The 15040-nt window shown below is 37.0% G+C and overlaps 2 protein-coding genes across 4 annotated transcripts in view; one reads left to right on the top strand and one right to left on the bottom strand.

Annotated features, from left to right (window-relative positions):
- Positions 1-6304, bottom strand: part of capzb (capping actin protein of muscle Z-line subunit beta) — an 18283-nt gene extending 11979 nt beyond the window's left edge. For 2 of the 3 annotated variants that reach the window (XM_015044631.1, XM_015044632.1), the window contains exon 1: positions 6036-6304. In XM_015044631.1, the coding sequence (XP_014900117.1) occupies positions 6036-6038 (3 nt within the window). In that variant the 5' untranslated portion in view covers positions 6039-6304. The remainder of the gene's footprint in view (positions 1-6035) is intronic. The other variant, XM_015044633.1, reaches the window with a different exon arrangement.
- Positions 6305-8678: 2374 nt separating this feature from the next.
- Positions 8679-14685, top strand: LOC106954837 (MICOS complex subunit Mic10-like). The gene is made up of 4 exons (XM_015044630.1): positions 8679-8787; positions 14233-14280; positions 14356-14465; positions 14538-14685. Exons 1-4 carry the CDS (start codon positions 8727-8729, stop codon positions 14544-14546), a joined length of 228 nt encoding a protein of 75 aa, XP_014900116.1. The 5' UTR covers positions 8679-8726; the 3' UTR covers positions 14547-14685.
- The last annotated feature ends 355 nt before the right edge of the window (positions 14686-15040 follow it).

Below are 15040 nucleotides of genomic sequence, written 5' to 3'. Positions count from 1 at the left end.
TCATGTTAAAATTAATCAGATAAATGTGTTCTGCATTACAGATAGCACCAACGGTATGGGAAACATTTTATTTTTCAAGGAAATTAAATAATTTCATAAAGATGCAATACACAGTAATTAACAGCCATCAGATGGATGAGTCACTCTCTTTCATATCCGTTAGCATATTTTGAATTGCTTTGTATTCAAAGCTCTATAATCCGTCAGCTCCACAAACAAAAACAAAGCATGTAATGACCAGTCTTGCAACATTCTGTACATTAAATGCACAATCTGACTGTGCAGGAAATCTTTATGCCTCTGCAGGAACGATCGGTAACAGACTCCACATCTCAAGTTCAGCCTGAGGAGCCTCATGACTTCCCATGTGAGCGTTTGGTAAAGGACAAAAGGAGCAGCAAACATGTCACAGTTAAGTTACAAAATGAACACAAATCACAACAAGGCTTCTATGTCAAAATTCTGGCAGAAATAGGCCATTAGATGTTTAATCTTTTGCGCTATTTGACAGGAATGTGTGAGGGAAAAATTTGTTCTTCACCAGAGTCAATTTTTAGATTTACTAGTCAGTCAGTAACTGAAAGTCCAATATTTTTCCAGTAAGTGAACCACAGACAAGCAAAACCAACACAGACATGAAGAATTTCCAGTGTGGAAGGCATCCATTTTTATTATAGGGAGTTTATAATGAAGTCTAAGAAAACACAGAGATGCAAGAAACCATTTAAAAGGAAGCAAATCTCTGCAACATGTTGAGACATGTCTCTGTAACTCAGAGAGTTTCAACAGGTAACAGGAAGGTCGGACATATTCCAGCAAGGTTGCTGTTTTCATACTTTTGAGCTCTTACTCTGTGGCGATTATGGAGCAGGCAGGTTTAGGAAATGTTGCCACAGTTTGTGGAAATCTTAGAGTCAAGAACCCAAATTCTGGAGACGACACACAGAGGAGGTTGTTTCTATAATGACAGCTGTGCCAATGCGAGACTGTCAACACTGTTCAAAACTCAACTCTGGGATAATTTTGACCCTTAAGGAACTCCATATTTCTACAGCAAATGTTCCCCCACAGAGAGACGAGGATGACTCAATCCTTAAGGTAAATATTTAATGACTGCTCACAGCAGGAAGGCTAGTAAAACCAAATTTGAATGCGTCTATGTTTTATGTTAAAGATCTTCTTATATTAATCATATTTTCTATGTGTAGGTCAACGTTTTACAAAAAAAAAAAAAAAAAAAGATGGGAAATCACCCAGGAACTTTTGAATTGTGCACTCTTTAGTTTGCATGGAGCATTTTAGACGTCTCATTACCCTGGTCCTCAGGGCATGTCCTGCATGTTTTAGGCATTCCCCTGCTGCCACCCACATGACATAAATGAATAGATAGTGAACAGGCTCCTGTAAAACCTGACAGGATGCAGAGGAGGCAATGCAATCATCTGAGTCTGATAGACTGAAGCAGACAGGGCAGTGGACCCCAAAGACCTGGCCCGGGACCCCTGCACTGCTCAGGCATGAACAAGCAGAGGAAGAGGAAAATGTTCTGAGGTCAAACACAAGAAGAAGTTCACAAAAAGTACAACAGGTTTGCACAAAAGCACTAGTTCACATCTCAAACGGACGAGAAATGCATTATTACTGCTGATTGCCAACTTATAAGGCTGATAAGATACTGGTTAAATCATCTGGGAAGATAACATATAGTTTAATGAAAGGCTATATCTAACTTTTGAAGAATAACTTTTTAATGAGTGATTTGTTTTATTGTGTGTGTTTTCCCAGAGGACGTTAGTTTAGGTGAGAAAGAGCGATGTGCGCCGTGGAAACCTTAGCTGCTCTGCTGGCCTAGTGTTTATCATGAGCCAAAACGTAAATTAAGCTGCTGAGAGCTCACTGACAGGGTGTGGCTACAACATGTTTAGCACTTTCAACAAAAGGCTCTGCATGTCTAAAAGCACATATTAACCTGAGGTTCATCGCCTTTCCTTTGCTTATTAAGTTAACTCATTTTTCCCACCGAGATAGGCAACTAATAGGATAACTTAAACTGTTTGGCACATATAAGACAGGCAGGAAGTTATAAAATCCCACCGATAAAGTGCTTGTTTAACTGTATATCATCTTATCTTTGACAGATGTGGAAGACAAATGGCGAATCTAAAAGTGTTTAAACAGGACCGCTTCTATACAGTGTCTGGATATTGATAATGTAGTGGGCAGGAATAGAATCTGAACTAGAGACAGAGTAAAAAACTGAAGGTTAAGCAGCAAACGCTCAATAATACATAGACAGAAAGGAAGAAGAAGAAAAAAAAAAAAAACGTTGATCGATCCGATGAACGGAAGCCAAAACATTAAAACCACTTCTAATTTCTTCATGTTTGCTTTGACAGCAGTCAGATTACTTCTAATCATTTAAAGTGGTTTGATCAACACTTATCCAGGCTTTCTGAAGGTCTTTCAATGTTTTTTCCTTAAAACTGATTATTTCTGCAGTTTCTGTGCATTAACTGTAATTTTGTAGCACTTTTTATGCTGATAACTGTATAGCAAATGCTTTGTAGAGGTTAAAAACTGATGGGCCAGCATAGAAAGGCACAAAAATAAACAAATGAAACAAGTTAATTGTATGAGGAGACATAGCTAGTTTTATGTGAGAATTAAAAACACATAAAAAAAAATCTTAAAATGAATATAATTCTTGCTAAAACTTTTAACTAGCTCTTGTACCCAACCATGTCAGTACACATAGTTTAGGTGTCTGGTCAAAATAACTTGATGAACATTATATGAATGTTATGCCTTTAAGAAAAATATTTAATTGTAGAACCTTATTTGCCTGAATGACTGGGAGAGCAGAGTCAAGTAGCTTAAATTAAAAAAACCAGACTGAAAGTTAGTTTTAGAAAGTGGTCAAGGAAGACCTTGAGAAAACCTGCAGATGGAAAAACCAGCAAGTTGTGGCAGCCTGACAGTAAAATACAAAGAAATCAGAGGTGACTTTTGTATGCATGTGTAACTTGTCAGTTAAATTTGCTTTGCTGAGTTAATTATAACACAGCTTAAAGCAGCCAGACTAAACCTTTTTACCTTCTGTACATCAGCAGCTTCTGTATCTACAGTGACAGCCTTTATCTGCTGCAGCAGCAGCTTTATGAAATGAGAAATGTAAAAGGGCAAGCAAATAAGCTACAGCTGAATGAAGACCTTAGTGACTGCTACAAAGCACAGAGCAGATGCAGGTCTGAACTTAACCCCAGGGGAGCTTTCTCTCCCCAAACACACAACGAGCAGCAGGTCATGAGATCGCAGGGCCGAGTGGACCGGCCAGGGCATGAAACTGTGGGGAATGTGTGGGAGGATGCACTCCAAACTGGAACAGCAGACAGACAAAACTTGTTTTTTATCATGACTTACAGGTTTACACTCTGTGCGACAAACATTTTCCTCTGTTGTCAAAATTAATACCGGAATAAAATTCGACTTGAGCAAAATTGTCCCTCTGGTCTTGAGGCAACAGAAATAGTTATATGTGAGGAACAGGATCCATTTATGAAACTTTGCATTAATCAACAATCACCACTACACATGTTTATTTCACCTTCTGTACTTGTAAAAGTTGTAAAACTAACATAATCCAGCACTATAATCTAATCCAAGAAAGGAATCCATGGTGGAATATATAAACACTCTCCTTAAACCGAACCCTGAGTTCAACAGGTTCCCACACAATGCCTCTTCTCTACGGTCACCTGCTGCCCATCTTCTCCAAAATCTCTTTCACCTGATGAGACGGCCTGTTTCAGACAGCAGCTGCATTCCTCAGCAGTGCTTTCCTGGTGTAAACACCGCTCAGACTAGCAGACAACCCCCTGAGGTCAAGGCGGAGCAGGATGGATGAGGTGAGACCAAGGAGAGAGGGCGACACTGGAGAAACTCCAGCTGCGCTCTCCTCTTACACACAGGAGTGTTTAGTTTGCATGGATGTACAAGAGATGTGCTACTTCTACGTAAACCAAGTGGGTTTAACATGAAGGACAAAAAAAAAAAAAAAAGCTGGATTACAGCAGATTTGATTTTTTACAACTTCTTTCATTGAGGTTTTAAAAGGAAACCAAACTGAATTAAATGATACTAAATAATAATAAAAAAATAGCCAGTGTGTTAACTCGCATATGGAAAACCTTTTATTTTACATATCGCTGATGTGGAACACACCACAGTACTGTGGATGAATGTGGTCTATTTAAAGTCCGATGTGACTGGCTGGAAATAAAAGGATTAGCTGGAATTCTGATAAAGAGTGAGTTTTTAGTTACCGTCTTATTTAGAAAGACCAGACAGAAAAACAGAGCACTGCTGGGTAAAAATTACAGAACAGCTAACCTTTTAAATCAGGAAATACAAGATGGACCACCTTTCTCTTTCTGTGCAGTTTGAAACAAATAGACAATAAATATAGCATCAAATAAATCTGAACAAAATTTTCTATTAAATTAAATGTAGAATTTAAGACCATTTTATATGACTTAATGGTCATAAAATGAGATAAACAGATTAAATTATTTATTAATTGCCCCCAAAGCTTCTTATACATAAAGAAAAAACATGTACTGCAGGCTATTAATAGATGTGTTTAAGTCCACAACCTTTTTGATTTGTATTAAAGAAAAAACATCTAAACGTAAAAGTCACTGACAGAGTTGTACGCATAGACAGAAAATTGTGAGAGTCCATTTAATGGATACATAAAAAAAAATCGTATGTTTAAGCTTTTAATTGCCTTCATGTGAAACAGTCCAGGGAAAACTGACCAACTCTAATCTCTAGTAGAATGACTGATGCAGTTTTTACATGTTTACAAAAGGAAAAACTGTAAATAATTAAATGTCCCATTAAAATTTGTCTGTAATTAGTTTGTTGGTCTTTACTTGAAGTTCCATTTGCTTGGATGTCATCAGGTACATTGATAAATATAATTCTTGATTATCCTTATAATTACTGTATAACTGAATTTTGATTAATCTGATCAGATTCTCAATAAATCCAAGAGACCACTTGTTTCTTTTTTTTAAATATAACTCACAATATTTAATGGGAAAGTCTAGAATTCATTGTTCAGTGTTGGCTTTTAATCAATTTAAGGGTATTAACTTAAATAATGTAAACTAATATTACTAATGCTGTTTATTTGCAACAGGCCAACAGTTAGATTTGTTATTGTAAAAGACAGTGCTGCTGTAGTACAACAAGATTTTGCTGGTAATGTCTGTCATCAAGAGTCTGTTTGAATTATCATTCATTCAAAACCATATTTACAGACCTGCTTTTTTGAAAATCATGGTTTAAATTCTGACCTAATGTTTGTATACAATCAGACTCTCATAGCATCGCGCCTTGCTCTGACCTAGGCTGTCATTTTACGCTTTCCTGGTTAACCCTGAATATTATCGTTTGTAAAATTGAAGGAACATCAATGTGCCCACTTGAAAAGATACAAAAAGAGTCGATTGACTGGTGACATGTTTTAAAATGAGCGGCATTACTACAGAGAAACAAAATTACGGCGAAACTCTTAAGCCAGGGAAACCTAGCAGAGAGAGCTGCCAGCTAGTTATGGTTAAGAAAAGGAAGAGCCAGCAGTTTTATTTTAGCAGCAGGCAAACCGACGCTCGGCTATTTAAGTCTGCGTTAAAGGCTGGAGGGATTGTATGAGAGCTATATTAGGAATCTCCTCCGCTACCGTTAACAAACTTGTGTCAAATCCAAAACATCCTGTGCTAACTCTATGCCTACGGGGCATGTAGCTTGGCTGTTAGCAGATGGCTAACTAGCAGGAAGAAACAGAATCTAGATTAGCCACAAAGCTAACTGCTCCTTATCGGTCACAGTTAAGATGCCTCCTTGAGTTATGCTCTCCGGTTCTCTCGGGTTACCAGCCAGCACATCCAGCTGGCCGGAAAGCTTCAGCACTCCAACCAGAAGCCTCTCACCCCTTCACCGCTTCCCAGTAGCGTTAGCACGGCCCTTACCATGTCTGCGACGGTCTCTGCGGGAACGGTTTCACCAACGGCTGTACACCTTAGCTTCGCTGTGGTTATACACCTGGCTCCTCACGACTTTTATTCTTTTCGTTTTATTTGTTTTAGTTCCCCCAGTGGAAGATGTTTTATTCGCCTCTCCCTCACTGAACCCAGCCCTGTCAGCGAAATTCACTTCCTCAACCGGGCTACAGGAAGGAGGCTGCGGTGAGAAAACAGTAGGCCTCGCTTCTACCTCCGGGTCACTCGGAGCTCTGCTCACTTGCAACCAATAGCGAAGGAGCAAGAAAGGCATTGCCAAGTATGGAAAGAGAGCCGCTGAGCGACAAATATGCGGACGCAGAGGGCGGCAGATAGACGGTTACATAAAATTATGACAAAACAGTTCCCGGAGTATGTTTACATTGGGAACAAAAAGGGAGACAGGATGCTTTTCAATACACACCTTCCACCTGACAGAATCAGGAAACTTTTTAAAAAGTCTGTGTTCTGATAGTACTACAAGTGCAGTACTAAAGTGCCATGAGCATAGCTGCTGGACCAGTCTGAAATGGCAATGTCACGGGTCTGTACATGCAAGGAAACGAAACAAACAAACAGAACTGATTAAAGTCGTGATAGATCATCTAGAGCAGTGTTGTTCTCTGTTTACTGAGAAATCAGAGGTTGTGCTTCTTCTCCACCGCATCCCTAAAATCCAATATGGCTACTGCTAAATGAAAACACCACAATCCCACTGTAATAACATTTTTTTCTTCTTTCTTCGCTATTCTTACTATTTGTTTCTAATTAAATCAACTCTGCAATTGTAACTTCTAGTTTGTAAAGCATAATCATTGAGCACAAAGTAATTTATATCTACTTCAGAGAAATTATTTTTGGTGCTGTATTACAGAGATACTGTCTCTGTACAAAGGTGTAGTTGTTCTGGTTGGAAATTACAATCTATGCAGACCAGCTGACATTTTTCCTCTATGTTTAACAAAAGGAAAAATGTCAGTGTTATTTCTGACGTTTTGGAATTAGTAGCAGATGATTGAGAAACCTAAAAAGCTTAGTCCACGCTTATCAAAAGCAGTTTTGCATGGTCTAATCTAGATAAAATATACTGGTCTAAACCAGGGATACACTTAACATTGATGGATATCTAAGTGAGGTCTACATGTAGCTCCAAAGTTGAAATTAGTGGGTTACCTCCCCCCAAAAATAGTCAGAAATGTTAAAAGCTGGCTTCAAAATGATCAAAATTCATTTTAGCTTAGTTTAAAGAAAACAAACACCTAGCATATAAAGAACATAGAGGTTATACAGACCTGTATAATTTTACCTATTTAGTACTGAGAGAATTTAATTTATAAAAGGGTAGATTAATTTAATTGTTGACATGTTAGTGTAAAACATCTAAATCGGAAAGCGAAGTCTGAAGCAATATCTTGGATCTCTGAACAAGACAACTGGAAACAAGCATCTTGATATTCGAAACAAATATCTTTTTTAGACCGATTATCATGAAGATACCTGATGTGAAAATAAAATATAACCACTTAAAACACATTTTTTTCTGACTGATGTGTTTAAAGAAATCAATACTTGGGAAAGTGGCATAAATCTTTTCCAAGAAGGTGCAAAAGTTGGGAGTTTTTGATTTTCTATTCCACCTCCTTAGTGGTTGCTTCTTAAAAAAGTCATTTATCAAAGAATTTGGTGAAAAAGCAAACCCAGCCATTAAAATGTATTCCAGGTGTTTTCTATCAAAATCACAGCATAACGACACTGCTGAAATATGCATTCCCCTAAAAGCCTGCTTGTAAACCAAAACAACTTTTGTGTTTTGTTGATGATGTGTTAGAAGCAATTATCTAACTCCCATGTGTGCTTTCTTGGAGCAATCAAGCAAAAGGCATAGAATATATCGGTATAACTAGAAACATTGCTTATCTTTTATTTCCTTTTTTCCATCTTTTGCTTTCTTTTCTTTTGTTTCTTTCCTTTTCTTTTTGCCTCTCTTCTTTTCTTTCAGTTTATTCTCCTTTCTTCTCTTTTCTTTTCCTTTTCTTTTCCTCCTCTTCTTTTCCAAGAACTATCTAAAAAATGGCAAAACAGACCATATGCCCTTTTTCAGTCAATATGAATAAACTTTCAACTTTTCATTATTATTATTATTATTTTTGACATCACAGTTCTACAGTTTAGAACGGTTCTAGTTTTAGAATAACTGAGTGTTTATGGGGAGTGAAATTACGTTTGTAAATCATCTTCCACTCCTGTTGATGAAATAAGATTAATCTTATGAGTTTCTTTAGATCATAATTACACCTGAGAATAAATTATGTCATCAAATTTATTGAAATATTTGCTTGTATATGAAACCAGAACGTATCGTTTTAATTTAGGATTTTAGCCAATTAATTTTGATTGCACAACTAACATATTCAAAATATTTATTATTATTATTATTATTATTATTATTATTATTATTATTATTATTATTATTATTATTATTATTATTATTATAATTATAAGACTTTCATTCCACTTTCTTTACATGCTTACGGTCACCTTTTTGTACGTACTGTATCTTTTTTAAAGATCAAGTCAACAAGTCAAATAGAACTCAGAGAATACGCGTGACTTCATGTCGATCTCGCGATACTCTCGTGGATCTCCGACACATCCGGAAACATGGCAGACGAGCTCGGGCGAAAATGGGACCGCTGTCTTGCTGACACAGCCTTAAAAACAGGTAAATATCTCTCCTTTCATGTGGTTTAATGTTTCTTTACTGGTCTAAATAGTTTCACTGTGCGTTTTGTCATTTAGAAAGCCGCAGACGGTTTAAAGGAGAACTTTTTGAGCTGGGTATTATTGTAACCATGCTGTAACTGTTGCTAAGGTCAAAGCGAATGAATGAGAATAGCTGTTTTATTTAAGAAAATCTGTGATCGATGAAATGGGAAATATGTTAACTTACGGTTGTGTGGAAGAAATGTACCCGTTTTATTAACATCCAGTGGATTTGCAATCTGGTCTCTTGGTTTTTTTAGACGAATTACACCGTTTCCAGATTTACCACTCATAACTCTTATTTATTACATGTTTAAAACTATACCTAAGATTGGAAGAGAGGCACTTTAAATGAACATTATTAAAGAAAATGTCTGAGGATGCATTGTTATTAGAATACTTATGATATAGATGCATTATTCTTTTTAAGAAAATGTTTGGTTATAATTAATATGTTCAGATTCAATGGACCCTTATTCTAACTGTGGTGCATCCAAAATCTTGAGAAACACTTTTGTTGATTGAAATTATTTTTATCTTTTCACATAGATCTTTTGTTACCTACACAGTACTGGTAAAAATAAGATAAACTTTCCATCAGTTCCAATATTTCACGCATCAAAACATGTTGATAATGAGTTGATTCATATTGGATTTTAAAATGAATGAATCACAGAATCAGAATAATAACATGTGAAATATTACACTGTCATTCAACAATGTGTGTCAGAAACAGACTTACTGCCCCCAATAGTGCATAAGAAGCTACCAATACTTCAAATGAAGTGATTACTGGGTGATTTCCTGGGAGAAGTTTTGGCATTTTGCTCCTGTGACATATTTGTGTTAGTCTTAACACAAGGCAAACAGGAAAAATGTGACACAAGGAATCACAAATCAATCGAAACACCGATGGCTACCTGATTGACTGGTTGAAACATTAAAGACATTTGCATATTTTCTCAGTAAAAGGGCTCATAGCAACGTTACCTTGTGGTTAGAATGTGCCATGCTAAAACAAATTCCTGATAAATAAAACAGAAGATGTATCTTAGCACTAAACATCACTATGCTGAATGCTAATGCCCAGGGCAGTAATAAAAATGTGTAAAAGAACTTAGGTTTGTAAATTTGCATGTAAAAAAATCACAAGACTTGTGAAATAATGCCCTTTGGACAGGTGACACCACAGATGATGATTGACAAATTTATGGAGACATTTTTGGTAAACGGCACATCATCACAACACGGTTTACCAGCTATTGGTGCTGCAGACTTGAGATCTGGAGTCAGATTACCAGAAGGTCATGAGAGAAAATTAATCCTTCAAAAAGTACTAAATATGACTGTCATGAAGGGCTCCTTTATTAAGGGACAAAAATTACAGTTCCACGATAAATCGGCCCTGTTTTCCATAATTTTGGGAGGTTTTCGATCGTCCGATACTTCAGTGTGACACTGATCTTTTCTACCTTGGTAAAGGTTTAGAAATCAACCACTGTCCTGTTTTGATCTGCTTCGAGAGAGAACTGTCCGATACGCCCACCTGGCCACATCTGCACATTCAACGTTAACAATAGTTTCCCCAGCGGTGCTAACTTGGTGAAATTGTTACAACAATGGTGACTTTTTAAACAAAAAAATCTGAATCGGGAAGTCAGGCTTTTTAAATGTCAGTCAGTGATCAACCAAAAAGCTGCAATCGCTGCACCCCTAACAAAGAAGATTTGTGTACCAAATCAGGATGCGAATTGGCACGTGCATCAGATGACACCCAGAGCAAGAGGCAGCTAAAATCTCTGCTAAACTTCACAGGTTGCACAGGTGCAGACTTCCTGCGTTAAATGTGCAAAAACACAGAATCAAGCTTGAGAAACTAAACTCAGCAGTGAACCTAAAGCCCGTTGAATCACTGCCGTGCTTTTCTTGTAAGACTTGCGTGAGATTGTCTCAGAGGCAAAGTTTGGCAGCCATCAGATTTAACATCACAGCTCAAATAAACCCAGTTGTTTCCTGTTAAAAAGGGGGATGTTGCTAATTGTTACAACCAGAACGAGCTAATAGGCTTGCAGCTTGTAAAACTGGTTTCTCATTCCCGATTCCGTGTTTATTTCTGACCTCTAGAGACGAGTAAAGCAGGTCCAGCTCACTTCTTTTCTTGGACTGTGAATCACGGTGTAGATCCTGTACTGAATAACTCATCATTTAACTCTGAGGATGGATCTGATTTCATGCTCTGAAGAATGCTTCTAAATCATTCAGAGCATTGAAAAGATATGAGCTGTGAACACATTTACATATTGCAAGAGAAAAGGTTGCCAGGGCTGCATGACGGCTTGGTTATGGAAAGTTACAGAGCTTTGTTGTGCGCCTCCTTGAGCCGAACATATGTTGAAGATTTTCTCTGGCAACCAGACACCTTGGCACGGCTGACAGCTTTAAGCAGGGAACTCAAAGAAATGCCACAAAGCAGCTGGGTTGTTTTCACTTATAAACACAAGTTTTATTACATCAAAGATGTCATTATCACGCATCTTAAATGGAACATTCATGTTTTGTGTTAAAAAATTTACGCAGCTTGGCTCATGAAGAGAGTCTTAGTTAACGTTCACGTGATAAATAAATGTTAACATGTACATGTTGACAGACAAAAACACTAACAAATACGAACCACAATTACTACAGCTGAAGAAGAAATAAAAAATGTCTTCTAAAATTATGTACAAAAGACAAAAAAGTGTACAGTTAAGCTCAAAATTATGCTGTCACTTTAAATTTAAAATGATTTTGTTTAACCAAGAAATTTGTTTCCGATATGAATTATAAAAAGTTAACTTAAAAATATAAATTTCTTAGAGTTTACAACATTTTCAAAAAACATAACTCAGTGATCACAGGAAAATAACTAACACTAAAGAAATCACACCTTTCTTATAATTACTGACCAGCTTTTTGTTGTTTCCTCTGATATTTCGATGATTTATTTGTGGATCCATGTTTGAGGTTGAAGAACCTCCGTGCCATCACCCTAATTTTTCATTCTCTTTAAATTAAAATTTAATCCTAAATCCACCAGGGTAATGAGTAATAGTCATTAAAAATCACAGTTAGTGTTAAAATGCTGGTAAGGCTGCTTTTATTTAATTGTTTAAACCGTTTTTTGATTAGCTTCGTCGTCTGTGGAGCCCGTTTTAATCCTTCCAGGGAGACATCCACTTTTTATTTTAGCTGTAACGCTCGGTAAACATAATTTTCTTTTTTGCCCTGCTGCAAGTGTGGTCTCCAAATATAACTTGTGACTGAAACAAAAAAGGAATTTGAAGTCATGGTATTGGTTAAAAACAACAGAGTGGAGCAGAAACATTTGCCAGAGTAAAACAGTCGGGGTTAGGGTTCGAGGTGCAGTATTCAATCACGCTGATTGAATATGACTGGCTTTTTGAAGTCATTTGCAAAAAATAATTCAAACAGTGAATAACAGTGCAATTAAACAGCTCTGGACTTCATTTGCTGGAAAAGCCCACTGAGTTTTTTTTCACTCGATTCATGTACAAATGTTTTTGTTATAATCCAGTCCCTGAGGAGGAATCCAGACAAAAGAAAAGGGAATGAGATATTGATCTACCCTCTCATTTTCCCCCAAAAGCTTTCATTTTATCCCTGACAGTGGAAAATCAGAGGCTTCAGAAACATTCTGGCTGGAGAGCAAAGAAAGACTCGGGCTCCAGAAGACGGAAAGTCTCAGATTTTAACAAAGTCGTCGCTTGAAATGGAAGGAAAGTTATTGTTGATGTGTACCGATAATAAAGATGAGCTGAGGGTTTTGTGGTCTTGTTTGACATGTGTAAACTGTGTAATAAGAAACAGTCTGAGGGTTCTGGTTGAGGCACATCGGTCATGCTGCATAGTTCTCTGTATCTAATTAGGAGCCGCATGGGCCCAAATGGCTTTTTTTATGTGTTTTGTGTTTTGGCCGGCCTGCTGCTGGGTGTGGTGTGGCCTGCAGCGAGGTGAAACTCAGCGCACAGATGCATTCTTACTAATAACCCTCCCTGGTTTCCACAGATGGACCTGCCACGGATGCTTTCAGACCCACTCGTCTCCATCCCTCTGGCTTATCTGTCTTGGGTTTTTTAGTCTCTACGAGCAAAATTTAGCAACAAACTGACCGTATTTTATAACTCCTTTGAATATTTTTTACATTTTACAATCACAAACTTTTATGTATTTTGAGTAAATACATAAAAGTATTTATGCAGCGAATAAAAAAGGCACACCATTTTTTCCTCTAAATATTTCATAGTTACCAAGTGATTATTGGAGAAACTTTGCGTTTTTGCCTTTGGTAGAAATGTAACTATTTTTTGTCTATTTATGTACTAGTTTAATTTTGTTTGTTCTAATGTAATGTATTTTTATTTATTTATTTATTCTTATTTTTTACTTGTGTATGGCAAAGTAAAAAAAAAAACATGATCACAATTTTTAGACTTAAACTGACAAATATGAGCATCTATTTCTAATCGTCTCACTCGAGTCAATGAAATCTGATGCTGGCAGCATCATCGTGTAGGATACTTTAGCTATATGCTGTGATTTAATTGTAGCACCAGCTGATTGTTCAGTGTCTGTGTCCTGCTGATAGATGGACATTTGTCCCAGTCCTGTGTCTTTTTCTACATTTGACTAGTTTTCTCTTTAGGATCGCCATATTTGGCTGAATCCTTAAACCCGGAGCAGCTTCCCTGCTGAAAATTTTATTTGCTTTGAGACCAATTTCAAGTAATATAAATGTGAAGTCATAATAATGCAATAACACACTTGTAAAGATAGATAACATTTAAATTCTAAAATAACATTTAACTGGAACTGGAAAACATTTTAAATATCCAAAACAGAAACAACAAATAAAATGAATTATGAAGTCTCTGTGAACAAAATAGGGGTTTGTGGGACCAAAGCACCAGAAGACTTTTATCATCTGGTTTTTAGTAGAAAGAGAGAAAAGAGAAAAACAATAAATCATGCAAATGGATATTTTTGAGCTTCTTTTATTTTAACAGATTTGTTGCTCATCGCAGCCGGCCGGATGAATACAAATGTACTCCACACTTTCCATATTTATATTTATTAAAAAAAGAAACTGATTCCTTTCACTTTACTATTTATGCAACATACAGATTTTGTAATGTGACAAAATGTGAAAACATTCAGTGGGTTTATTCTGTTTGTATTCTGCACATATTTATGCTAAATAAAATGTATTCACATTGTTCCCTGTGCAGAGATGTTGAATGATTTGATTATTTTTCTTGTTTGCACCCAGCTGCCTGTCGTTATAGTAACCCGATTTCATGCTCTGCTTTTTATCAGTTTCTTTATATTTCTCTTCTTCTCTTTGCAGCGACTGGCGTCGGTATCGGCATTGTGTTCTCCGTCCTCTTCTTTAAACGTAAGTTTTATTTCTTTGTATCTCTGTGAAAACAAGCAGATGTGATTTTGTTTTTCCTTTCTCTCCTCCCACCAGGTCGAACGTGGCCTGTGTCGTTCGGATCGGGCCTGGGGTTGGGAATGGGATACAGCAACTGCCAGCATGACTTCAGGTCACCATATCTGATTCATGGCCACGTGGTTAAGGTGAGTACGCAGTGGAAAATGCGCTGCTTCTTACACCAGAACGTCGGTTTTATAACTCCTCTCATTTTTCAGGACCAGTGATGAAAAACTGAAGAAGAACATGAGAATCTCATCTGTTATAATTGAATTATCTTTTTGGAACTGACTTCCAAAGATGCCCTCTTTGTGTATCTTGTAATACAGTAAATGTCTATTTAATAAAATTATTGCATAAAGCTTTTGCTCTGTCTGTTTTTTCCTTTGCTGTGTGAAAGTGTGAGAAGAATGAAATGTGTTCTGGGGGTGGAAGGTAATGCTCTGTGTTAATGAGCGGGGAGACTCAGACTCCTGCTGTTTTGGAATGAGAGCCAGGTTCAGCATCTGCAGCCCGTACAGAGAGTGGGAGGATGAATAGTTGTACTGAATGATTGAATAAAGACGTGCATTTGGCAGGGGAACAAAGCCAAACGTTGACAGGTAAGAAAGAAAGAAACGGAGTTGGGCCATTTCAACACATTAAGGATTTGGTTCAGGTTTTTTGGAATAGGTTTCGTTAAGTCTTTAGTAATAGTTCCCATTCCTTTAGTACAAAGAAG

The sequence above is a fragment of the Poecilia latipinna genome, unplaced genomic scaffold (assembly GCF_001443285.1).
Source record: "Poecilia latipinna isolate Pla-1442-1.1 unplaced genomic scaffold, P_latipinna-1.0 Scaffold684, whole genome shotgun sequence".
NCBI classification, from domain to species: Eukaryota; Metazoa; Chordata; class Actinopteri; order Cyprinodontiformes; family Poeciliidae; genus Poecilia; species Poecilia latipinna.
This window is presented reverse-complemented; position numbering and strand designations above follow the sequence as displayed.